Genomic DNA, 27727 nt, shown 5'->3' on the forward strand with positions numbered 1-27727 from the left:
GGTGCTAACTCCACTAGCAGCTGATAACACATTTAACACGGCAATCTTCAGTTCTGCTAGGTTTTCACGAGTCTCGGATGCAATTGGCAATGTTGGTAGTGGTCGAAACATGCCATTTACCGTTACACCCTGAACTGAGAAGGACCCAGCTCCTTGCTTTTTTGATCCGTCATCTGCGTACGTAACTGCAGATTTTTCATCGCTGTCCATCATCTGTTTTACGATTTCATCTAACGCCAAAGCTTCTAAACTTCGCCCCACCTGTTTCACGTTGCGCTTATCAGGCAACGTATCTCTATCTATTTCATCGGGAGACTCATTATGAAGTTTCCATTTTTGACCAAAAACCTTATTGCCGATGGTCACAACGGCCGCTGCCGCCTGTGTTTCTGACATATGGTTGACGCTTTTTAATTTGTCCATTGCCTCGTAAACCTCTGGACGCACTTTTCGTTCACCTAAACGGATGTGACGATACTGCGCTGGCATGTCATCATGTTCATCAGATATACTGAGACCAAAATTGAGCTTTCGTTTCTTTCTGTGTCCTCTTGAAACTTCCTCGGAATCACTTACTTCATACTCGCTTCGTTTTTTTCAGCTGATTGTTCGGAGGAGCCACTTAGCCTATCTCTGCTTTTTCTTCCAAGTATGATTTTTCTACGACAGCCGTCTGGCGCGATCTGTCGATACTCTGCATATCCTGAGGATATTGCTAAACACAATGCAAAATAACAAGCATAATTCATCAGTATGAACATGTATAAATACTAAGGTATATTCACTGTGCATGCCAGGAAAGAATAAGCCTACTTTTGGGATCAAATTCGTATTCTACGCCCTCGAAAACTTATAATTCGACATATCACACAACTATGTTTGGTCAAAATTTACAAAAGTACCTATTCCAAGCCCCATTTTGGCCGCCATATTGAAATACCGCCATATTGAAAATTCTTAGGAATTTTCTAATGTCATATTTGAACACACAGACCCCGAAAAGCCACATATGAGTAAGATAAATACCACCAAAACGCAAGTATAGTGGGTGAAAAGGCCAACAATCTCATATTTTTCTGAAAATAGGGGTACCTTATATTCAGGGGGCATGTACATGGGGGTTAGGGGAATCGTATGTCGAGTTTTCATAAATATTCTAGATTTTGATACTGCTCCACAAATTTTTAGCAGCGTATGGTATGAATCGACAATTAACACACCCCCCTACTTAAAGATAGTGACTTACAGGATATTATGACCAGTACCGAGCAACCCTGGTGTCGTTTTTTCATCCAATGAGAAAAATTTGAACCAGTGGGAGTCGTCGTAGTATGACGTTATAATTCAATGCAAAAGATAATCATTTCTAAAAAAAAAATGAAGCTAGAGACCTTGCACAATGTAATATTGATTGTAAAAATCTTTATCCCCAAACTGAGAAAGCTTGTTCCTGAAAGTTTCTCATACTTGTAGAAGCTTTGAACTACTGGCAGACGCTGAACCGATTTGTCACTAAGTTATGTGGGCAAACAGTTTAAATAATGTATTTCAGATTAGGACTAAAATGACTGTACGTCTTCGGAGAGGTGGGAGAAACTAGTGGGTGGAGAAACGCAGTGATGCATTAAAAAACTTTTTTAATAAGTAATAAAAGCAAGCACCTTCACAGATACAAAGAAGGTAATTTATTCAACAATTACGGGAATAATTTATACACAAAACCTATGGAAACGGCAGCACAATGATAACCAGCAGTGCAGTCTTGTCGTAACACGTTTACCGTGTGATTGCTGTACAAATCATTTCGGTATGAAGCGAGCGATGCAAGAAGCAATATTGACCTCATTCTTCAGTGACTAAACAGTAGGGTGTTTTTCGTTTTTTTACCATTTTTGAAATTCAAAATGCCTGGGGTCCCATCAGGTGGTATTTAGGGTAAAAAGTTTAAACCCCAATTTTTTTTCAATTATGACGTCATATTGAGGTGGTCCACGAGGTTTAAAATTTTTGGGCCTCAAAATCTCGAAATTTGGTCGTATTTCTGGAACCACTCATTATAGATCGTCAAAATGCGCAGAAGGGTCGGTTTCCTATACCTGATGTAGAGAATATTAAGGTCTATCTGCTTCAGAAAAACAGTTATTTCAAAAAATCTGATTTTCGGTCTATTTTCTCCTGATGAACAGAGATCACGTGATCAAGATAAGAAGTTTTTCTGTATTTTTCCATCTTGGAAGCTGCTATTGCGTAATAATAGTCCTTCTGCGTTTTGCAAGAGATGAAGGAGATTTTAAGAGCAAGAGATTTTAAGAGTTAAGTGAGGCTTCCCGTGACGCACCGAGTATTGAACACGGGCCGGTAGAGTGAGGCACCACTCCACTGACCGCTACGCCACTCAATGGAGAAAAGGGATTAAAACAATTGCTGCGCGGAAACAAACGGCCACCCCCACTAGTGGGGAACAAACCGACGATGGATTATGATGATGAAATGGTAATTTGAAGGTATTACTATTATAATATTAATGTAACCTTTGAGGAAGAGATATGCTGCTCACCTGCTTTAGATTAAGTGTCATTATGGCATTAAGGTCAGGTATTAGTAAGTCGATGCAAAACTTCAAGGAATTGGAGAGAAATGTGCTTCTCCTTAATTCAGATATAGTCAGTCACTATTTTTACTTGAGGAAGAAAGTAGCCGAAACTAATCCTAAGTTTTTGAAGAAAATACCCCATTTGAAAAATGAACTGCTGAAAGATGTAGTTGGCATATGGAACAAAGCTGGTCTTCCAGTGCTTAGCAAACAGAGAAACCTAGCACTTCTGGCATACAATCTGCCAAAGCATCGGCACTACTATGTTTGAAACAGAGAAAAAGAAATGAAGTAGTTAGATGTCTACACAGTAGCGAAAGCGACTCTGATGGGGATATGAATTGGGAAGATGATAAGGAATACGAGCCTCTGAAACCAGCTGTTTGGGGGAAAGTGTACAAGAAAGTACATTCTTTTTCCATAAATGATAGAAGTTGTGTACTTGCTGATCGTAGGATGACTTCGGTACGCCAGCAGTCAGATCTTATGAGGTCGGTTCTTGGAAAAGATCAAGTAGCTGCAATGCTGCATCACCTTCGACAGTACACCGCCAACGACAAAAAACGAGAGAAAAATCTCTGATTGAAAATGATAACCTTCTCAACTCAGCTTCTGCCATGCAGTTATGTTATGATGGGCGCGTTGTCGATAAAATAGATCGATACGTTTTCTTGGGCTAACTTGTTGATGATAATGGCATGAAGCACGAAAGTGTGCTTGCTGTTAAATCTTTTCCCAAAAGTGTGTCGGTCACTGCAGAACTGATTTTTGGCACCATCATCCAGGAGGCTTACAGAGTTCACCTATGGCTGATACGACTGCTCTCAACACAGGAAAAAAGTCCGGAGTCAATACTCGACTGGTCAATTATTTTAATGATGAAGTTGGTCATGATATTCATACCCTTAAATACATGTTCCACATAAACGAAATATATCTTTCCCATGTCATTTCGTTTGTGGACGGCACCAAGAAGGGTCTCCGAACAATGCAAGATAGGGCATTGCTTAACCAGATAGCAAGACTAGACAAGCCCAGTAGGCTACTGAAACCTTCACACCAACTATTGTTACGCAATAACAGCTTCCAAGAGTGGAAAAATACAGAAAAACTTTTATCTTGATCACCTGATCATTGTTCATCAGGAGAAGATAGACCAAAAATCAGATTTTTTGAAATAACTCTTTTTCTGAAGCAGATAGACCTTAATATTCTCTACATCAGGTATAGGAAACCATTCTGCGCATTTTGATACTAATTTTGTCGATCTATGATAAGCAGTTCCGGAGATATGGCCAAATTTCGAAATTTTGAGGCCCACAAATTTCAAACCTCGTGGACCACCTCAATATGACGTCATAATTGAAAAAAATTGGGGTGTAAACTTTTTTCCCCAAATACTACCAGATGGGACCCCAGGCATTTTGAATTTCAAAAATGGTGAAAAAATGAAACACACTACTAAACAGACTATGCATCTCAACATACTAATTTGGACAGAATAAACGACTCTTTTAAAGCAAATTATGAAAATAAATAAATGGAAACTGCGTGGTATACACAGTACAAGTAATTATTTTTCCCTAACAAGCCACCAAAACGAATTGTTGCCAAATTCAGGGTCTCTTGAGCGCAATTCCTTTCACAATAGACCCTGTTCTTGTGTAGCTTTGTGTTCTTATATGCAATTCTGTAGCGGAAGAATGTACGAACTTATGGCTTACGAATAGAATTTAGAAGACTCGATAAAAAACGTACACAAATTTGTACATTGGCACGTTCCAAATGCAATAAAAATTAGCAGCAACCAACACAAGAGATACAGTACATTTAAGCAACGCAGGCCTCACTGAAAGACAACAACCGTACTTCAACGACAGGGATATCAATGCACGAATTAAAAACAACATGGTGTTACATTGTTGCGCATGGAAGTAGGCACTCGCCACCTATATCATGGACGAGTGATTTACAAGTCAGCAGTTGTGAACTGAGCATGTGACAACTGAGCTAGCAACACTTTAGCAAGTGGCTGAAAGTTGGTAAATGATGAAACTGGGAAGTAACAACTGTGCGAGCCATAACCTGGCAAGTCAGCAAATTCAGTTTAGCAAGCCATGACCAAACAAGTCCGATGCTACGTGAAAAATCTTATTTGCTGACTTGACAGTAGCCTAAAAGCACCTGCTGTCAAGTTGAAGCACTTGCTGAGTTGTCACATGCCGAGTAGTCACGCGACCACAATGGACCAGTTCCCAGACAGCACATCAATCATGTTTGTCAATGTAAAAAACGACTGATTTGTTGTCTACGTTACGTTTGCTGTCAATTACGAAAGCATTTGTCTGTACGCAATAACCAACGGTAAAATGTTTACTAAATTGCAAAACATTAAACAGCTTAATAAATACACACGGCAAAACACTACTCGAAGTCAGTTGGTCATCTTTGAAAGTTTTTTTGTAAGGAAACAGAATGATAAGATTTTGAATAAACGAAGCAAAATTATTACCAGTACCGGAACGGTAGTTTTATTTGAAAGTTTGCTCAATGTCAACAAATAACGCAAACTGCTTATCTCAAGGTCCAGAGAATTACAGCTTTCCACAAACACAGTCTGAGCAGGTTAGAGAAACAGCTGAGAGAAGGCTAAAATGTAGTCAAACGGCTGAGATGAAATTCGCATACATTGAAGTTTAAATAATGCATGCATGTGTTCCACAGAACCAATAGACGATCAATTTTTTTCTTAAGAAAACATGTTGCTGAATTAATTTATTCTTGAAACAGCAACTTTTTATGTCGATGACATCAACATATTCACGCGAGATTGCCTACTTTCAAATACGTTTGCAACTTTTTAAGGCGTGTAAGGTGTTACAAGATGCTTTGAAAAATCCTTAACTCTCTCCACACCTCGAACTTCGTTTTCTAAAAGCGGAGTCTTTATGACATGGAAATCTTCGTATAAATCTTCAATCTGAAACCGGTTCACATGGATTTAGTTATAAACCTAGTTCTACAAAAAAAATCAAACCTCTTCATTGCAATTAGAACAAAAACATATCGTGTGGTAGATTTTGTCATAATCGAATTGACTTTTTGCAGAAAAATTCAATGCACAATATATAGATGGTAATTACAACGCAATGTAATTATGGCAAATAAAGAAATCATGGTAACATTTTCTATATTAGAAAAACATTAAACGTAAAGTTGCAGATGTTGGTATTTAGAAGAACGATGACAATGTTGCTAAGTGTTAGATAATGTTCTTTAAATTTACAGATCAATCAATTCACAACCATGGTATTTTGTATATCACGTGATACTATTAACATGTAAGTCAGACCACCGACCAACTTCCAATATTTGTAAAGTATCGCCATTCAGACACAACTGACTTTGTCATAAAGGCACATTTTACCTGTTCCAAGTACTTGGTTTGTAATTTGCACCGCGACAGGCAAAGTGAACACGGCTTTCCGTCGTTTGTCTTTGGAAAGAGAATTTGATTGACAACAACGTTGTGAGTGTCTATTCCTATCTTGGCTAATTCTTGGACGAGGCGTTCCGTCTCGTAAAGAGACAGAAATTCAGCAATGCAAATGCACACGAAGGTGGTTTGATTCTGAAGACAAATTGAGAAAATAATGTTATGGACAGCGTGATAACTGATAAAATAATGTTTGTTATGTGTACTACGATTGGACACACAATTTGTAAGGGTACTGTACAAATGTTCTCCTTACAGTGGTGGTATGTTATATTTACTTTATCTAGTAAGTTCAGTTTATCGCCAACACTTTGACATACTTTATGGAGTAAAAAGTACAAACTACACTAAAAATTTCAGGTGGTTATATCACGTTGGATAAGACTACTTTTGTATGAAATACTTAATACTTCAACAACAAGCGGAAACTTCATTTTGTCAATTCCGGTAACTAAGCCTGCGTTAGTGCTTTAAAGCCTGTACAATTGTACATTGTTCAAGTATGAGAAACTACTACAATTTAGTTCTTAAAGAAGCTTTCTCCTTTCTCAGTCCAAGCAAGGATAAAGACCCCCGCAATCAATCATAACAAGCACAAGAAAGCAATGCAGTCTTTTGAACAATGAAGACACAAGTGAAAAAAATTACCGGGTCTTTAAACTGTTCATTGATGAGACGAATAGTGGGCAAGATATCCATCATCTTAGTGGCCATAGAATCAGGGTTCATGTCTTCGCCCATGCCAACCAATCCACCGATCTAACAAAACGGTAATCTGGTTTGGTGACGTTATGCATAGGTCATCGTTAGGTAAATCGTTGATGATCAAATCAGCAACTAGGCAGTAAAATCCGTCATTTTTACATTAATTCAATGTCGGAAGACGTTGAATCAATGTAAAAATGACGGATTTGCTGTCTCGGAATAAATTTTGTAATTAAATCCTAACTATAATCCTTAAATAAGAAACAGTTATACTGATGAAGGTTAGTCTTGTTACACAAAGTGAGAACAAGCAGAACATGATTATGTTTTATTGTCAATCGTTGTTTTGAAACAATATGGAACATATTTTGATGTGATAATTCTGTCAATAGTTTGGTCTTCGTTGACTCTTAACCGTACCAGTGCAATGCGATACAAACGATTTTAAAACTGCATCAACTTTTTTTAAGATTTGAAAACTAATTTCAATATACAAATATTGTAGAAACATAAACAAATATAAGATAACAGGAACGAAATAAGGCATGTCGTTTTGCAGGTCAAATAAAATTTACCTGGGAGATTAAAGGTGAAAGTGTATTTTTCACTTTAAGTAGCTTTCCCAGGCCCTGTTCAACCACAGAAGGAAATTTGAGCAACCTCAGCGTATGACCAGTGGGAGCGGTGTCAAAGACAACCACGTCAAAGTTAAGGCCTTTAACCAACCTAAAAATCACAATGTCAGTATTGTGTGATGAGGATAGCGTTAGCTTGATGGTCTTCAAACTAATGAAGATTTACAATTGCACATTAGGAAAGGCTTAAGATATAAAATGCTAGAAACAAGCACCACTTGCATTAAGTTTTCATAAAAAACAGCATAATATGTACCTTAGAATGAATATCATAACTCACAAAATAAGATGTTTAAGTTCATTACAGACCGGGTAACTCAAACATAAAAGCTCTGTGTTCACAATGAGATAATATTTCAAGTATATACATTTATTTATAAAGAACGAAATACCAATTGACCAGCTGAACCCTAAAAGACTGAAGTTGTAGTGTGTGGTATAATGCAGTCAATACATATCAGGTTCAGGGTGTTCCATTTTTTCACGATTGTTGAAATCAAAAATGCTTGGGGTCTAATCAGATCGGATTTTGGTCACATACAGCCAATCAAAATATTTTTTTCGATCAGACGAATTTCAGAGGGTGCGCACTGCGCAGTTCCTACAAAGTTTGAAAATTTAAAGCATGGGGAAATTTTCAGGAAGTATGCAAGATCTCGGTAACGGAAGGAGATAGTTAGACGTGTAAGGTGTCAACTTGTGCGAAATGGCCAACTTCCTATATGCGCTTAAAACATTTTATTTTTGATGTTTTGTTCCCAGTTTCACAGAAGCAAAACGTTCTAATACACATGCTTTTGCCTATTGAGGAAATTTTTATAAGCTTTGTTGCTGAAAACTCGATGAAACTTTTCTTTACAGGCGAGTCAACGACCATTGCACTTGACATGACTCAAAGGCAATGAAAACACATTTTTATCACGTTCAGACTTCTGTCTGGTGATTGAAGATTAGGTGGACCAGAATGCAAGGAAGTAGACTTTCGTGCTTGCAGGTCGCTGCAGCAGATGGGATGTTTTGACCAATCAGAAGGCAGGAATTAACGCGATGTCCAATTTCCATAAGCATGCCAGCAACACACTTTGATAACTCTGAAGATTGGCATTCGAAGATTTATACGCAAACCTTATTTACTAAACATTTGTTGCAATTTTTTTCAAAACTTGCAGTCTGATTCTTTTCCAAGTTCGGTTTTGACAAATAACGTTGCGACTTGCGAGTAATTAGAAGCCTGATCTCTTATACCCGGTAACTGTTTTCTCAGCTGGGTTCAATCTTGCCTTCTGATTGATCAATAAACCTCTGCTGCAGGCTGCAGCGATCTGCACTCCGCAGGTTACAAATACGCTCCCAGCGTACCTCATTACTTCTGCGTAGCTCATAGCCTCATCTATGCCAGGAAAAGCAGCAACGAAATCTTGCATTAGCTTTTTGCCTACGCCAAGAATACCTGCCAAGAAACAACAAATGCGTGAAACAGTAAATGACCATACATAATCACACAAAAAAGGTATCACAAACTGGTGTAAATGCGGCATATTCATGCAGACTTTTATTTTGATCTTTCTTTTGTGCTAGCCAGGGGGGTGGTTGGAGATGTGAACTTGGGAAACTTACTATACAGCAATCACCAAGCTCAGGTTTAACCTGCCTAAATGTCTTGTTTGTGCACGTGTATTCGACAAATTTCAAACTGACAGGCTTTGCAACGTCGGCCTGACGCTCGTATCGCTCGGCATTTGAGGCAGTTGACATAATTTTCTGCCTGGATTCAAATACAAAGCTTGAAAAGATAAATTTATACACACTTGACACTGGTACAAACTGTTCGTCTTATTAAAAATGAGAAATTGGTAAGATTACACACCAGAATCTTCGTCTAACAACTCATCAGGTATTTCAGCCACTCCAAGATTCGGATCAATTTCCATGGCGAAGAGATTTTCGAATCCGTTTACTTTGGTTGGGACTTTTGAAAACTTTTGGCTGAATGCATCCGACACATTATGGGCAGGATCAGTGGATATTATAAGCACGCTTTCTCGGCATTTTGTGAGCTGAACAGCAAGACTGCAGCTGTAACATAAGACACAGATATGCAACTTTAATTCACGGTGTATTTGCAAGGTCAAATGAATGTGAACCTACACTTTGTTGTGCTTCGTTGAAATCATTCTCCTACCTAAAGGCCACTTGCTGGTTGCGCCCTTGGCTGAGTTTCAACACATCATACCATTGTTGGGAAAATGATGAAAGTGCCTTACACCGTTACACGCATTGAATGTAAAATTTCACTTTCTTTGAAGCTAAAGTCTTTTCATTGAGAGTTGTGCATGGAAATTATGCTGGCTGGAAGTCGTGATTCCAGTCAATAGACTTTAAGCAATTTCAGAGGACAGAGTCCAAACTATATTTAGATAATTTCAACATAGGACAACAGTGCAATACACTCAGCTGTTGTCACTGCCCACACATTTTATGTTGCCAGATCTAAAAAACCTTTACTGCATTCAATATTTTCTGTAAATTAACACCATGGTTATGAACCAAGGCTTGTCACAATTGAACCAAGGCTAGGATTGTTTGAGAAAACAGTATTTTGATTTGCAGACTGAGTAAGTCCATTTCTAACGTTTGATTTTGCCAGTTTTACACACGCTTGTAACTACGAAACGAAAGTCAAATCACAGAAGTCGATTTTTTAATATTCCCATTTGTAGTTCAGAATTTATTGTCTTTAAACTAGCCTACTCCTTCACATATATATACAAGATACTATCGGATGAAAAGCGGTTTTTGCATTGTGGGGTTCAACTGCACATGCCAGAACTCAAACAGTACATATTCAGTTACGCTTGGTTTTTCTATTTCTTTGTTAAGACGTACCGTATGTTGTTTATTGATTGAGCTGTTAGAGCGAATTTAGAAAATTGCCTACAAGAAGCAGTTGGCTTACTCATACAGGGTGGCCAAGCAATAACAAAAATTACACCAACTAGCCTACTGTTCAAGATTTAGTTGCAAAAACTCTCCTTAGCATCAAAAGTCTTTGTCTCCAAAAAACAAACTAAGAGCCTTGTACTGTATTGCTTTTTTTTAAGACTTACACCCAGTGGTTGACAATTTATAAGCAGACAAGAAGACAAACAATCCAGTCTTCATGTCTACATCCAGGCATGCTATTGAGTGTTCTGTCAAAACACATTTGTATGCTCTTGAGTGGTGTCGAACCAACTACTTTGGGATCCCATCACTGGTTAGCCACCAAATGCCCTGTGAGTTTGGATTGTGCAAAAGATACATTTTCATTTTATAAACTTGACTTTCTGCACATACTACTGGCAATATGATTGCGGTTTGCAATGTTTAATGTATGAGAGAGCAAATATAACATAAGAAGGTCACCTATCGCAGCAGAAGAGCTAACTTGATAAATATAAAGATGACCTTAAAAACTACGCAGGTAGCAATATTTTCCACTAAATTTCCCTGCGCAAATCAATGGGATTAGTTGGTGAGAACTTTTTCATTGCGTGGTCTACGATCACTTCATACCAGCCTTTGAAACAAGCATTTTTCATAATACTGTTAAACAACAACAACAATATATTGTAACTAAGAAGCTACATCACCTGCAAGTCGTTTTGCCAACACCCCCTTTTCCACCAACAAAGATCCACTTTAGTGATTTTTGTTCTAGTATATTTTCTACGGTTGGAGAAAGAGGTTCAAAGTCTACATCAGCATCCAGCTCCTTTTCATCAATTCCATTATTTGCAGCCATTTAATGATGAATTATTTTAAATTTTTAAGAAAATATATAAAAGTCGATCTGAAAAATCAAGTACAGTACAGCACATTTATAAATAAACAACACGAGCTGTGTAATGACGTTTTACATCTAAGCAATAAATACAAATGTTAACAGCATTAGTATGAATTTTAAATACATCCAATGAATAGATTGGGAGACTAGACATAGTAGGCCACAATCAACATAATCAGTCAACTGCTCTTTTTGTAAGCAGACAACTTTGAAATTGTTATTCTTAGTAGGCTATACTTAAATTAAATATATACACAGTATGATACCGTAGTAAAAAGGGTTATTCACTTTACTTCGAAAAATGATTTGCAAACTTTGATATACAAAAATGGCCCATTAAAAATTGTTATTTGAACATATTAATCACTTGTTTTAACTTTCAATCGAACTGTGTGGGCAATATATGCTAGCTGGTTAGGCGAGTTACAAAATACATTTATAACAGTAAAGAAAAAACATCTTACCAGACAAAGCTGTGCTCAGTAAAATACAGTAGGCCTATACATGTAAGTTTTAACTAGAATGGACAAAAAAAACTCTGGTTCCTGGAAGGACCAAATCCTATAGTATCTACACTATACAGAGATATGTAAGTTCACATATTCCAGATCATAGCCTAGCCTACTTCATGTAAATTGGAAAACAGTAAAATAGAAACAAAAATTTAAAAAAATGTTAATATGAATCATTTCTTCACTCTCAAACTTTTGTGTTACGGTGATTTCCCAAAGTGGGTTAAACTAAAAATTAATCAAAGATAACAATTTAGAAATCACAAAATCCATCTTACACGCCAACAGCACGATGTTCAAGTTGTTATTACATAACACCAATGACTGTGTATTTGTGGTGAGATGTCTTGACTCTTGAGCATTGGATTACAAAATGAAATATAGTTGCTTGTTTTTGTTTTAACTGCATGAGTCTTTCTTGTGGAGCCGCCTTTCTTGTGGCCTTTCTTTCCCTTCGCATTTGAACGTCGTAGATATTTATGAGAAAAAAAGGGAGATATTCTCTTTTAGTTTGTCAGGCAACATTTATCACATGACTCATATTTCTTGCTTCCAAACATGCAATCGAAGACAATTATACAATTAAATGAATTACAGTAAGTATGTATACAACCATACAAGTAAGAAGCAAATGCTGATACAAACATCCCATTTAATCTTTCAAGTGGTGATTAACCGAAGGTTCTACTTAACATTGAATAGGATTTGATTAAGAATTTCGAATGTACGTCGTGCAATAGAACAAATGATATCTTAAGCAGTAGGCCATGCAATTAACCAATTTCATATCCAACACCAAAAATGTTATTATCTGATCTTCAATACCTACTTGAAAGTTTTTGCTCATATGCACATTACATAATCACACTTGGATAAGGAAAACAGTCTGCATTGTCAAATGTGCCCAGTATGAAAAACAATACAACGATAAAATAAGCACTTGTAGGAAAAATAAACATAAAACTTCAATATAATTCCTTGGTCAACAGCACACAAGAATACAACATGTGTACACTTGAGCAAAAATGAGGAAATATCTTCCAAATTGGTAGACTATTTCAATGCATAATAATATGTCTTTTCTGCGTTTTGTTAATTAATATTTAAACAGTGTTTTCTGAAAACTTGAAAATAATAACTTAAGCAACAAACAGCAAAAGAAATTTGAGACTAGCAACATTTTGTTCATGTTGTAACAAAAAATACTGCTTTAAGTTTTGTTTAAGTATTAAGGCTACTGTTAAATAACATTTTCCTTTTTTTCAAGAGGCAATCAAACGTTTTACAGTACACTGTTATCCTAAGCTGTAAAAAATACAGGCAAAATCCTACGTCTAGTGACAAATAAATAAATACATATATCATACAAGCTTTATGAAATAATTTCCAGTTTCAAACAGTAAAGCAAGGGTGTTTGATGCCCAGAAACAGCACAGATATGCTCATATCGGCATTTTTAAAATGATTGTGTGTGATACTAGTCGAATAAACATATACATAAGACATGCTTGCAAATCAAACGTCAAAGCATAGAGTTATATACAATTCAAGATGCTACACACTTTGTAGGTATATATGCTTGATTCAACTGAATGCTTTACCAAATCCACATTAACTTTCACAACTAGAATGAAAATTAACAATTTTAGAAAATTCTTTTACATTAGAGAAATTCTTAATAGTTTTAGAAAATTTTTTTATTCGATTTTCAAAGTTTTAAACAGAAACATTGGAGTGGTTTTCACTGTTGATATGTGCAAGCATGTCATTGCCATAGCAGTGCTGCCCCGTATGATTTATCAGTACAAAAGCTTTAGCAAACCTGACTAAAAGTACGGCAGAGCATACGACAAAGTTACACATACGACAAAGTTATACAAGTTCAACATATATTTATATACATGCATGTAAACATGCATGACCATTTACAACAGTTTAAGCTTTGACATAGCCTAAATTGGCAACAACATAGAAGTGTGTAGTCAAATACAGCCGAAAATCAGACAACAAATCAGTGAATATAACTGCTATACAATAGATCACATGGCAATGTAGTGCTGCAAAATATGAGGTAAGCCTCAGTGAAATTGTGCATTTTACAGACTAGAAGAAATACTGCAATGCAAGATCTTATTAATGTATATACATACAATATGATACAATAAATACATCATCATTAAGTTTTAAAGGCTATATATATATTCAATTAATATAGCCTACTAATCCAAAACTAAGAATACAGAAATGAGTTTGCCGGTCTGATTAGGCAACATATGATCGTATTCAGTTGAATTCATGGTATTAAGTTTTAAAACTAACATTAAATGTGTCATGTGATTGAAATGGGAATGACTTTAGATTGCCCTTAGTTTGTCTTTACAATGCTTCTGTCGGGACAAGATAACATTTCTAAAGTTAGTCTTTGAAGAATTGTACAGTTAGAGCAAGGCAGTTTTTGCCTCAAACCATAGTCCTGGTTCAAACCTTATGATATAATGGCAAAACCAATGTACATTTACACATACACAAGTTGAAAAAAATTCAATAGTTTGTCACAAAGGCTCTGTCAAACTTACAGGCATGTATAGTTGTATACTTGTAATCTTGTATATTATTTTCTAACTCAATTTCATGGTGACAATGGCAATTTCACGGCAAAAATATTTAGACAAGCTTACTGTCAATGTTCCAAACAAACATTAGCCTGTAGTATCTTTGAGTACGGTATATTTTAGGGCTATAATGCACTTAAAAATTAATTTTAACTTCTTTATCACATAACTGGCCTAAAATTTAAAGATACCACATGACAAGCATACACAGTACACACCCAAATGCCACACTTAGTATGATTTAATACGAGTTAGGTGGAAACACATATACAATACATCATGGAGACACATCTTCCAAACTTGTTGTTAAAGCAACGAAGCAACCAACTATGGCAGAAAGCAAATTTTGGTATTATCTTTACAAGCAAACCACAGTTGAATGTGTTTAAACCAGAGTGATAATAATAGAGCTCATTGCACTAACAGCCAGGTAGATATAGTAATAATATATAAGGTAATTGCAGCTAATATATTCACAATATTAAAGCAACTTATATCAACAGCGTATGTTTCTAAACAGTTTTAAAGGTTTATTAAGTTTTGTGAAAAAATTCACTAAAAATATTTTTTATTGTACGGTATCTTCACAGTTCACAATTATTTGTATATTGTAAAAAACTAAATCGCTTTTATGATACTTTCTTTACTGCTTACTACCAGATATTTAATGATCACTACATCAAAGTAAAAATTAAATCTCAATCTCATAAAACCCATTTTCTAAACAGCCGTCTAGCAAGTTTTGAATCAAAATAGGAAGTTCAGGGTGCTGCCAAATTCCACTATGTCCCAAACCATGGCTTGCTTTGAAAGCTGCAAACGTAACATTTGCTGATGTCTTTGCATTGTTCTTGATTTCTTCATATAGCTTTTTTCCTAGTTTGAAGTGAACTTTTCGGTCATCTTCAGCATGTAGCATCAAGATATTGCTACTTAACTGTGGTAAAGCACTTATTGTTGAAAATGAAACACTTCCTGATGTAAGAGCATTAATCATGATTTTTTCTATATAGTTTCCTGGATAAAGCTTAGCGAGATTTTTAGACAGAGGATATTCTGTCATTGCTTCTTCTATACTGGTGAAAGGCGCCTCTAAAATAAGACCTGATGGCAATTGACTATACTCGCCAGTTTGAATTTTTAACAGAGCTTGCGTTGCAATAGCAGTTCCTAAAGAATGCCCCCAAACTAATATTTTGCAATCTGGATGCACAGCTTGTCCCAACACCCATCTGTAAACTGTAACTGTATCATCAATAACACCATCTTCACTGGGCCAACCATCGGAATCACCATATCCTCTGTAATCGAATGTAATAACATGAAAGCCAAGCTGACGTAATATTGAATACAAGTATTTTCTATGACCAAAGCAGCGATGCCAAGCATTTCCATGGCAATATACAATAACTTTCGTTGCTGTTGCAAGGGATATTTCACTTTCGCTGTTCTCTTCATTCCTTTCGGTAGGGGAAAGATGCCAAACACCCAGTTTGGAGCTGGCATGACTACTGGAAATATAGTGGTTTTGAACGCCGTCTAATTTCCATGCTTCTTTTGGTTTGTGCAAGCGTGAGACACGACGAGGTGAGCACATTAAATTAAGAAAAGTTCCTTGAACAACCAACGAAGGAAGGAACTTTAGTACAAACGGAAAGCTAACATAAACACATGCACAAGTGAATGCAAGTGTAGACACCACATAGAATAATGTGTTCACTAAAGCTAACATGTTTAAACAAGAACTTACAAATAAAAACAGCTCATTAGCAACCTGCATGTGATATAACGTTGAGAATGCTGTTTGCTTTCAAAAAAAATATTACGTATGACAATGCAATTGCAAAAATTTAAGTTTCACATAGGCTCTATCTATATAACAACATGTAGCCTTTTTTAAATGTGACTAAATTCACCTGAATTCATGTAGACCTAGATATCAATGTTATTTGAATATTCATACTTGATCTAATCAAACTTTTTTTTACAATTTTGACTTATAAAGTTATAAGTATATATAATATGCAAGATAAAAATGAGTGGCTCTGATGTCATGAATATAGCCAAGTTGTTTTAATTGAGTATGACAATGACATGTTTGTACTTTAATGTTACAGTGGCTTGACAAAGTTTTACTTTAAAACATAAATTTTCAGACAACTGAGAGTGAGTAACCCTAGTTTTTGGGTCTGCTACTATTCGGCTAGTTCCCTATTCGGCTACAGCCTACAGTTTTGAATTGTATTTTATTCCACAATATCGTTTCTTCTGCATTCCAACAAAGAAAATAAATTGAAACAAAATTTAGCGCAAAATGTTTGAACTATTAAATTGAAATGTTTGCTCACATAAAATCAACATGTATCCTACGTCACCGTCCGTATGCAAACTTAAAATATCTTAGAATCCTCATCTCAACTATTACAAAATTGCAAATCCAACGACGCCTTCTGTTTATTTAGACAATGTTGTATTTTCTTCCACAATATTGTTTTTTTTATACAGTTGTTGAAATTATCGAAGCTCTAGATGTGTGGGGTTTAGACCCAACCACTGAGATTTTAAAACTAAAAAGCAAATTAAATTTATTTTTGAACTATTAATTTTTGCTCAGATAAAATTGACATACGTATCCTGTGTCGCCGTCTGCATGTGCTTCTGTTTATTTAGAGAATTTTGTATTTTATTCCACAATATCATTTCTCTTATATATAGTTGAAATTATCAAAGTCTTTAGGCAAGAGATGTTCAAAGCATTTTTTTATTGGCAAAAGAAAAGAAATTCGGTGCTCTTTCACAATTTGTCCTGTTGGTCAACTGGATGATGACATTATCATACGACACACACGTTGAAATGGACTATTATAAAGGAGGAAGTACGGGGTGGAAATGTACTGAGTTAGGGTTTAGAGTTAGTAACACAGTACACAGCAACATGTTCTTTTAATTGGCTGTCGTTTAATGTTTTTATCATTTAAAGTAAACATTTAATAATGGTTTGAATTTGGTCAAGTTTAGGTGGCCACCAGATGGAGCTAGTACTATTTTGGGACTTGGTATTAACTTAGTTAGTTAGATCTATGCTTGTGCTTTCCAACGATAGCAAATTTGTTGAAATTAAACATCAAATGAATAAATGGGAGACAATTTTCTTCAGGTGTTTTTCTGTGCATTTCTACAGATGCAACCTAGTTTGTATCCTGAAAAGATCGAGAAAAAAAATTCAAAAAAGCCGAAGTCGCTGATTGCAGTTTTTGCAAACATTTTAAAATTTTTCCTCTAAAAAGATCGAGAAAAAATAGCACAAAGCCGAAGTCGCTGATCGCAGTTTCCGCAAACAAACAAAAAACTCTCAGGGTCATTACCAGAAATTTAAAAGTGTTTGCGGAAACTTTAATCTCAACCCTAAACCCAAACCCTTTTAAAATGTTTGCAGAAACTGCAATCAGCGACTTCGGCAAACTCTTAGAATCATTACCAGAAATTTTTAAATGTTTGTGGAAACTGCAGAAAAACGGAAACTGCAATCAGCAACTTAGGCTTTGTTCTATTTTTTTCTCTCCATCTTTTCAGTTTGTTTGTTTGCGGAAACTCCGATCAGCGACTTCGGCTTTTTTTAATTTTTTCTCTTGATCTTTTCCTAACCCTAACCCTTTTAAAATGCTTGCAAAAACTGCAATCAGCAACTTTTGCTATTTTGAATTTTTTTTCTCGATCTTTTCAGGGTACGAACTGAGGGTACAAACTAGGTTGCACCCCATTTCCACCCCGTACTTCCTCCTTTATAATAGTCCTTCCAAAGTGTGTGACATATGATGACGTCAGCATCCAGTTGACCAACAGGACAAATTGTGAAAGATTACTAGAAATTCAATTTTATTTTACTTTCAAAGAACAGTGTTTTATAATGAAAATGCTTCCGGCATTTTACTTTGCAGTCTATATAATACCATAAAAACTGCAGCAACTCACTTTACACTTGTTTTGCAAGATTTAAAGAAACAGAGAAAGTTGTCTTAATTACATTTGCACAATACTCTAAAATTTAAATTTTTTTTATTAGAATACCAATTTTGCTTCAATAGCCTAATAACATCTTAAATCCTTTCAGTTTGATTTTGTTTCTGACTATCACAGCAAATTTGTGCAAATCACAAAATACGGTATTCCAACAAGACTCAAGTCATGCAAGAGCTTTATCAAAGTCGGCCCATTGGAACATACAAGCGCGGCAGCTGCACGATTAAAAATGTGGACCTCTGAGCCAGATAGGACACAACAGATACGACCATCCAGATAGGACCATCCCAAGTCCTTCCGAAAATCTTCAACAAACCCCCACCCTTGAGAGAAAAAAGTGGTGCTGCCTTAATAGAGCCCGTTGGGGAAGCGGAAGAAATAAAAGCAATCTTTTCCGATGAAAGATGTCTCCTGACCCAACTTGTGAGTGCAGCCTAGACAAACAGACGATGAAGCACATCTTCACCAACTGCCCCCTCAGCCCTTCATATGATGACAACGGGTGCAACCTAGTTCGTACCCTGAACAGTTTGTACCCTCAGTTCGTACCCTGAAAAGATCAAGAAAAAATTAAAAAAACGGAAGTCGCTGTTTGGAGTTTCCGCTAACAAACAAACTGAAAAGATCGATAGAAAAAATAGAACAAAGCCGAAGTCCCTGATCGCAGTTTCCGTTTTTTTGCAGTTTAAGCAAACATTTTAAAATTTCCGGTAATGACTCTAAGAGTTTGCCGAAGTCGCTGATCGCAGTTTCCTCAAACATTTTAAAAGGGTTAGGGTTAGGAAAAGATTGAGAGAAAAAATTTAAAAAAAGCCGAAGTCACTGATGGGTCATTCCATGGCAAATGAGCAAATTTTTTGGAAAAATTACACCACATGTCATAGATTTTATTGAAATTTGGCATATTTGTAGATGTCAAAGAAATATTAAGAATGCAAAAAAAATTTTGAAAAATTTTAAACATTGGTGGAGTTATGGTCGTTAGAAAAATCACCATTTTTGCATGTTCCGCTTCAGTGATTTTGTCTAATTTCTTGTCATATTTCTAATTTCTTAACCTACGATCATACAATATGGCTGAAAATTGCTAGACAGACATTTTAAGACCCAAGGAATCCAAAAATATAGATTGGAAAGTCGTCAGAGAAATGCTTGATATGATTATAGACGTTTCAATTTGATACATGCATTTTTCGGAGGCCAAACTTTGGGGGGCTATAAAAAAATGGGTATAAAAATTAAGAACTGAAATTCACATGTTTTATACTTATACCAATACTCTTTCAAGTAAATTAAAAAATATGAATTAATTTTGATAACTACTATGATAAAAGCTAAAACCTCAATTGCTAAGGTAACAGGGATCAGTTGTCAGTAGATGTTACAGAAAACATTATTATATAAAACGGTTAGGAAAAGATTGAGAAAAAAATTAAAAAAAGTCGACGTTGCTGATCAGAGTTTTCGCAAACAAACCAACTGAAAAGATCGAGAGAACAAGATAGAACAGAGCCTAAGTCGCTGATCGCAATTTCCGTTTTTCTGAAGTCTCACAAACATTTAAAAATTTCCAGTAATGATCCTAAGAGTTTGCCGAAGTAGCTGATCGCAGTTTCCGCAAACATTTTAAAAGGGTTAGGGTTTAGGGTTGAAATCAGAGTTTCCGCAGACATTGTAAAATTTCCGGTAATGATCCTGAGAGTTTTTGTTTGTTTGCGGAAACTGCAATCAGCAACTTCGGCTTTGTGCTATTTTTTCTCTTGATCTTTTCAGAGGGAAAATTTTAAAATGTTTGCGAAAACTGTGATCAGGGACTTCAGCTTTTTTAATTTTTTCACTCGATCTTTTCAGGGTACAAACTGTTCAGGGCACAAACTACAACTACCGCAAAATGACTTGAGACCTCGATCATTTTCACATGTTTTTAATTGCAATAAGTAGGATATTAAACCATTGTGTATTGCATAATAGGCAATTGTTTCACTCAAATCAATTATGATGTATATATAGTAGGGTGCCACAGGCGCCCCCCAAAAATTAAAATTGCGTCCAATACACCTGAACTTTTTTTTATATGTGACACTTGGTAAAAAAAGCATATGTGAGAAATTTCAATAAGTTTTGATAAAATTTGGACGTGCAGATTAAGTTTAAAGTTTTTAAAGGTAAATTTTCACAATTTCAATAGTAAAATCCTCTCTAGATCATCAAAACTCAGACATTTCTTCTCAGTTACGGAGTATTTGAACTTTGAACACTTTCTGGTGAACTTACTTACTAATTTACAATCGTACAGACCATGTGTCAATCGTATATGTTCAACAATTTATGAAAAATGCCTAAAAGTATGAGGTTTCATGCATTATAAAAAAGGATCCATGTAAAGAAAATGCCTATTGAGATGAAATTACTACAGCATTTGAAGAATCAAAAGTAAAATTATTAACTAATCGTTTTTGTTTATTGAAAACTTTTGGTCTTTGAAGATCAAAATCTCAGCTATGTTTGTACGGAACTTGGACTCAAAAACAAAAATTTGGATCTTTACGCACTAAACATAGTCAGTAAAAACGTAACACAGAAAGATAAACACAAAGCACAATGCTTAGAGTCCAAACATCCACTACTTAACAACAAAATCACAATAGCGTAAAATTTATGGAGGCCTACATTTATTTTAACGCTTGCAATAATAGTGAAATGGAAAGGTAAAATGGCAATTAATAACACACAACTATCTAGTATCTAATTACAAAGTAAAATGCAGCATAATAGGCTACTGGTATGCTATGACAGGTTGCAAATAATGCTGATTGCAACGTTGTGTAAGCTGACAACACTTTATGGAGTTATACAGTCAGTACTTTGACAATTACATGGTTAAAAACCATGTGCCCTCAGACTGTAGTTGTCGAGTACGTTGATTAGGTAATACCTTCCTCGCATTTTCGACTACTTGGAGAATGTTTTGGTAGCGTTCTTCAAGGTTTGAAGTTGACAAGAAGTCATGGGCCAACTTGACGCCTCGCTCAGCGGCATCATTAATGACTCTGAAAGCATCAACTTTCTTTTTCGCCTCAACATACGATTGTTCTTCATGCCACTCATCGGATGACTTAGAAAGAAATGAGGAGTTTATCTTCATGAGATGAAAAAAGTTCCACGAATCGGGACCGACAAAATCAGGCAGGAAAGCATTTTCACTAAGTTCAGTGACATCTGGAAAAAGTGGCTTTCCAATTCCAAATCTTTTCAGAAAAATCCCATTATTGTTCTGTTGTTGTTGCAATTTCTGAGAAATTGCATCCTTGTCAGCATTAGAAATATTGGCACTAAACAGTGATAATGGAATCATTTCCTCTGTTAAATACCACAAATGTTTCTTCAAAGCTTTGAATGCGCATTGAGAAACTGTTGAATCAATTTCTCTGTATGCAGACAATGCTTGTAATAATTGTAGGTCATTCAGCGGAGCATCACAGCTAATGGGGGATGTAAACCACCATGATAAATAGAAATAAACTGTAAATTGTAGAAACCTCTTTAACTTTTCGAGTTGAGATGCTTTCATGATGGCATTTTTTGGGGCAATTTATGAATTTCGTCTTGTAAGAGCACAATTTTCAGTGAATGTATAAGTTTGCTCATCCACCTGGCTCTGTGTAATGCACCAGGTCTTTGGAGAGACATATCCTTACTGGTAGGTAACTCAATGTTCAAGTACAATTGACACAAATTCAAAAGTTCTAAGTAGTCGCTTCTTAAAAATTTGGATGATTCTGGATGGAGCTTCATCTGATTTATCACCTCAGACAATTCTTCCCGCTTGCTGGCAAGCAGATCAATTTCCTCGTGCGATTTTGATGTATGAAAACAACCTGATGCGCTATCCGAAAAAGTTTGAAAATTGCTTTTAAAGCGTTGAAATATGGAAATGTTGGGTCCACTGCTGCTTTCTATTTTGAGTTCTTCCCAAATATGCGTCAGTATTATCTCCCCAATATGATGCCTGCATGCTGCCCAAAGTAGGCCTTTTCCAAGATGATCTTGTATTTGGATACAGGCCGCAGTCTTGTGGCCCGTATTGCTACTTGTGGTGTCAAACACCATTGCAGCAAGACATGCAGTACAGTTTCAATTGTTTAACAATTCCATGCTTGCATTGGCTATTTGCTTTCCTTTTGGATCGGATGTTTGTGCAGGCAAATAAGGAACACCAAGCAGTTTTGAGCCTCCAATACCTGACAGTAATATCGGAAGCCTATCAACTTGCATATTAGGGTTTGTTAGTGATTCCATCATTTTACCATCCCAATGTATGGTTCCAACTTCAGGAGGTACCCAACCTTTTTTAACCGCTTTAGAAATATTGAAAACCGTTTCAACTCTATACCTTTGAGCCGTCATGTGGTTTAAGTTTACGCGAATAGTTTCACCAGAACAACTCTTGATTAACGAGTGTAGTGTTGCAGATAATGCAGTTGGTGTTATTCTGTTTCGTAAACTTGTGGCCACTAAACCAGGTGATCGTAAAATGTCGTGTGGTACAAATATTGTGGTACCGGCTTTTACAACTCGACGGTGACTCCTTTTACTTCCTGTGGATGTAGAAGGCTCGGCAGTGTTAACTGCAGTCACTTCATCACTGGTATCATCGCTAGAAGAAAGTGAAATGTTACTTTTGCTGCTGGATTCAGCCTCTTGACGTTTTATTTCTTTTTCTTTCCTTTGCACTTCTGCTTCTTTTCTAGAATGTTTTCGTCTCAACGTTTTACGCAAAGCATTGTCTCTCCCTGCCATTGACGCCTCTCTGGTAGTTTGCATGCTCCACAAAAATTCTTTATCTTCCTCAATTGACATCTTCTTCATTACATCGCGAGGCCAGAAAAGAGAGGTCAATTGAAGTTTCTTTTTAAATTCCTTAATCCTTTCCGATTGCTTTTCATCACTCTTATGGAAGTATTCGATCTGAATTTTGAAGATAAGACTCATTTCATCTCAAAAAGATTGAATTTTTTGAGCCATTTTTTTTGGATGAATTGTTGGAAGTATTAGCTTTGTAGTAAAACGATAAGATGTCCTTCACTGTCTCGTTTGCTGCATCTACTGATATTTGGATTTTCCTTTTCGTGGGACTGAGATTCAAGCTCCTGCTTAAAGGCAAGAAAGTTTAAAATCACTTGATGATAAGTTGGCAGTTTACTTCCCTTGAGTTTCTGATCATCTTTCGTTGGAATAGTAGAAAGAGGAAGATACTGTTTCTCAGCATTCTGAGACTGGCTGTTCATTGTTGTAATACTAACCAGACCGATTTGTAAAAGCACTACCGTATCAATTATCATTAGTAGAATAACTTAAAAAACAATACAACCATAGGTTTTGCAACATTATTAGCCTTTCCTGCAAGAAGAGAAGGTAACATAACCCTTTCTTACAGTAGACTACCTGCCTTATCTTTGCTGTCTGCCATATTCTCCCAGATTAAGTCACAACTTGCATGGGTTTAATACTAAGCTTTTCTGGGCGCTGCAACACTGATTCAAAAAAAGAAAAAATACTAAAGCCATTAAACAGGCGCTGAGCTGTCATGCTTGACCTCAATTGAGATCTTGACATACTGGCACTGGTCTCCTAGCCTAATTCTTGAATTTACCTTGTTTCAATGTTGAGAAAAAGATGAGAAATAGCAAAAAAAATGATGTTCAAACTAGGGAAATCCCCTAATTTTACTGTATTTCAGTTTAGACTTTTGTTTTCAATCTGCACATCCAATTTTTGTCCAATCTCAATCAAACTTTGCAAAGTGCCTTAATATGTGAAATGTCACACCAGAAAAAAAGTTCAGGTGATTTCGGTCACATGAGGGCGCCTGTGGCACCCTAATATATAGTACGGTACATGCAGTCGTACACAATTGACTATTAGCAAGACAATGTTACTGTAGAATTGCTTTGGGCATTTTATTAGAATAAAATAGTGATGAGAATTCAGAAGAAGTTCTGGGAGAATCATAGTTAATTTGAAAGCAAAAGAGAATCCAAAGTAAAAGTTTTCGGAGGTGAGTAAATATTTTTGTAGTAAACTTTTCATGCCTGGAAATTCGCTAGTAATGAAGAGAAGGCTCGTATTCTTGCATGGAGGCAGGAAAATGTGCCAATAAAAGTCATATGCAAGCGAAGAGGAAGAGAAAAAGCAACCATTATGTGGCTCTTGGCTGCAGTTAAAAATCTTCCATGCAAAACAGTTCCCAAGCATAAGTTTGGTGGAGGAAGAAGAAAAAAAACATCTAAACAAACGGGTGTAACCTAGTTTGTACCTTGAACAATTCGTACAGTCAGTTCGTACCCTGAAAAGATCGAGAAAAAAAATTAAAAAAGCCGAAGTCGCTGATCGCAGTTTAATAACACAACGCCAAAGTCGCTGATTGTAGTTTCCCCCAAACAATTTGAAACAAACTCGAGGGTTAGGGTTAGCGGAAACGGCAGAAAAATGTTTGGGGAAACTGCGATCAGCGAGGGTTAGGGTTAGAGCATAGGTTACTCTATTCTTTTAATTAGATTTTTAATTCTTATATTTAATTTTTATTAATTTCTAATTCCGTGATCCATGGGTAAGCGGAAACTGCGTTTAACGGAAACTGCGATCAGCGAGGGTTAGAGCATAGATTACTCTATGGTTAGGGTAAAGGTTAGCGGAAACTGCGGAAAAATGTTTGCGGAAACTGCTATCAGCGAGGGTTAGAGCATAAATTACTCTATGGTTACAATTAGGGTAAGGGTTAGCAGAAACTGCAAAAAACTGTTTGCGGAAACTGCAACAGCGAAGGTTAGGGTTAGAGCAAACAGAGCATAGATTACTCTATGGTTAGGGTTAACGGAAACTGCGGAAAAATGTTTGCGGAAACTTCGATCAGCGGACTTCGGCTTTGAGCTAATTTTTCTCACGATCTTTTCAGGGGAAAAATTTTAAAATGATTGTGGAAACTGCAATCAGCGACTTTGGCTTTTTTAATTTTTTCTCTCGATCTTTTCAAGGTACGAACTGAGGGTAGGAACTGTTCATGGTACGAACTAGGTTGCATCCTAAACAAACTGACACCATCATGAAACAAGAACTACAAAAGAACCCTCGTTTAACAGCATTAGGCCTGCAAGAATTTCATCCAGATCTGCTGCAGCAGGTAAAAATCCGGACAGTTCAGCACCGCCTCCAAAAGGACTTGGATCTTCCGATCCGTAAAGCTGCCAAAAAGCTTCTTATCAATGAGCGGATGAAAAAACAACGGCTAGCATTTGCCAAGAAATATGCCCATTGGACCACTGAAGAATGGAGAAAAGTAATGTTCTCTGATGAGAGCAACTTCCGGGTCTTTAAGATGGGGTCTACTACGGTGCGGCGTCCAAGGTCATCTGATCGTTTTGATCCTCGATATACGATTCCGACTGTTAAACACCCACAGTCAGTCATGGTGTGGGAAAGTTTTTCTGGAGAGAATGGAAGGGGAGGCCTGCACCTGCACTTTCTTCCAAAAAACAAAAAAAATGAAAGCTGATCTCTATATGAAGAGCTTGTTTCCAAAACCGCTTACATCCACTTTCGGTGATTTCGAGAAAACCACGAAAAACGTTTATAACAGTTTCGCTTGGTAAATGTAATGCGCTTTTGATTTCTAACGATGTATAACTACCTACTGAATTGAGCCATGACGTTTGTCCAGATCTAAGGAATATTAGAAGGCTTAGAATCGCCTTTTTATAAAATTAGAAATGTGGATATAAGCGGTTTTGGAAATAAACTGGAGAATAAAAATTGCCAGAATGACAGAAACCAATTTTTGAAACCATTTTTCCAAGCTGACCACCACTAATTCATCACCACAATCCAAATCCACTTTAAACAAAGCAAAAAAACACAGTTATAAAGCTCAAGTAAGCTACTAAGCAGTCTAAGCACTGTTGGTAGCTGCAACAATAGGCTGCAAGCCTATAACAGTGCTTATCAGTGTTGCCAGATAGTAGATGCTTCAAACTACCAAGCACATTTCAAATTTTGCCAAACTGACCAGAGACTGACTGTCAACTCACCAAAAATGTTTGCCAAAATTCTGCCAACTCAAAATTTTACTGCCAAACAACGTAAAATTCTGCCAAATCTCGAATTTGGTAGTGAAATTTGCCAAATGGTAACACTGCTGCTTATCACGAAACGATGACGAAAACGGTTTAACAATCAGCGATATGTCGAGTGATACAATGGCTTAATATGATTGGTTAATTGTGGATACAAGTGGTTTTGGAAACAAAGTGTGATGGCGCGTAAGCGGTTTTGAAAGAAAACGCAATTTTTAGTGTCGAATTTGAAGCAGAAAGAGAAGGTTTTGGAAAAAAAGGAATTGATAGTAGGTATATACCTATGGTAATACTCTACCTAATGACACTCTAAACTCAATTTTGGTAAAAGTGACGCCTAAGCGGTTTTGGAAACAAGCTCTTCATACGCAAGTTTTGGAGGAGCATATGCTCAATTTTTTCCACATTCATGGCTCCGAGGTGTTTATGCATGATAGTGCACCCTGCCACAAAGCCAAATAAGTAACAAGATTTCTTGAACAGCAACAGATAAATGTTCTTGAATGGCCTGGCAACAGCCCGGATTTAAATCCAATCAAAAATTGCTGGCACAAAATGAAGAAAACAATGGCCGAAAAAAAAACTTCTAACCGCGATACTCTTAAAGAGTTGAAAAAAGTGTGGTGCCTGGAAATGACACCAGATTATTTCAGAAATTTAAGCGACTCTATGCCCAAACGCTTGCAAATGGTCATCAAAAACAAGGGCAATATGACAAAATATTAACAAAAGTGACTACTTTTAATAAAAGCGTTTATAACAAATAAACCTGTGTTTTTCTTTAAAAATAAGGTAGGTCTCAAGTCATTTTGCGTTAGCTGTAGTGTAGGTTGCATCCGATGACAACGACCTCAAAAACATCACAAACAATGCTCTCACCTGGCTCCGACACTGGCGTGGCAAGTTATGAATGAACAGCAAATTTGGACGCAAATTTTTTCCTTATTTTTACATTGCATTTGGAAAGGGTTTTTGCAATATAGCCAGCTAAAAAAAATTTATGTCATTATTCTATGAAATCATGGTACAAAGTTACGGTAGGCTACTTAGTTAAACGGTAGAATAGTCTGAGCGAAATAAAAAAGTGTAAAGTCACTGTCTTTTAAAGATTTCTTCAGCCTAATTCAGGTAACATCTCCCAACTCCTGCAACCATTATAGTACTGCCGCAGTGTGAAGATCCAAGTGTCCTGCCCAGAT

General features: G+C 36.4%; 2 protein-coding genes across 2 annotated transcripts; both read right to left on the reverse strand.

Annotated features, from left to right (window-relative positions):
• Positions 1 to 1626: 1626 nt before the first annotated feature.
• LOC145769868 (ATPase GET3-like) lies at positions 1627 to 11213 on the reverse strand. The gene is made up of 7 exons (XM_082581410.1): positions 11062 to 11213; positions 9297 to 9505; positions 8789 to 8879; positions 7370 to 7520; positions 6738 to 6848; positions 6021 to 6224; positions 1627 to 5573 (listed from the first exon to the last, which is right to left on the reverse strand). Exons 1-7 carry the CDS (start codon positions 11211 to 11213, stop codon positions 5454 to 5456), a joined length of 1038 nt encoding a protein of 345 aa, XP_082437536.1. The 3' UTR covers positions 1627 to 5453.
• A 47-nt stretch (positions 11214 to 11260) lies between these two features.
• LOC145769867 (lysophosphatidylserine lipase ABHD12-like) lies at positions 11261 to 16145 on the reverse strand. The gene has a single exon (XM_082581409.1). The coding sequence runs from the start codon at positions 16109 to 16111 to the stop codon at positions 15071 to 15073; it is 1041 nt and encodes a 346-aa protein (XP_082437535.1). The 5' UTR covers positions 16112 to 16145; the 3' UTR covers positions 11261 to 15070.
• Between the last annotated feature and the right edge of the window lie 11582 nt (positions 16146 to 27727).

This window comes from Aplidium turbinatum, chromosome 5 (genome assembly GCF_918807975.1).
Source record: "Aplidium turbinatum chromosome 5, kaAplTurb1.1, whole genome shotgun sequence".
Taxonomy (NCBI): Eukaryota; Metazoa; Chordata; class Ascidiacea; order Aplousobranchia; family Polyclinidae; genus Aplidium; species Aplidium turbinatum.

Coding starts and splice junctions, on each gene's coding strand:
- LOC145769867 (XM_082581409.1), bottom strand. CDS start 16,111: ATGTTAGCTTTAGTGAACACATTATTCTATGTGGTGTCTACACTTGCA.
- LOC145769868 (XM_082581410.1), bottom strand. CDS start 11,213: ATGGCTGCAAATAATGGAATTGATGAAAAGGAGCTGGATGCTGATGTA. Junction 7,521..8,788: donor AGCTACGCAGAAGTAATGAG/GTACGCTGGGAG, acceptor TGTGATTTTTAG/GTTGGTTAAAGGCCTTAACT. Junction 6,849..7,369: donor TTTCACCTTTAATCTCCCAG/GTAAATTTTATT, acceptor CCGTTTTGTTAG/ATCGGTGGATTGGTTGGCAT.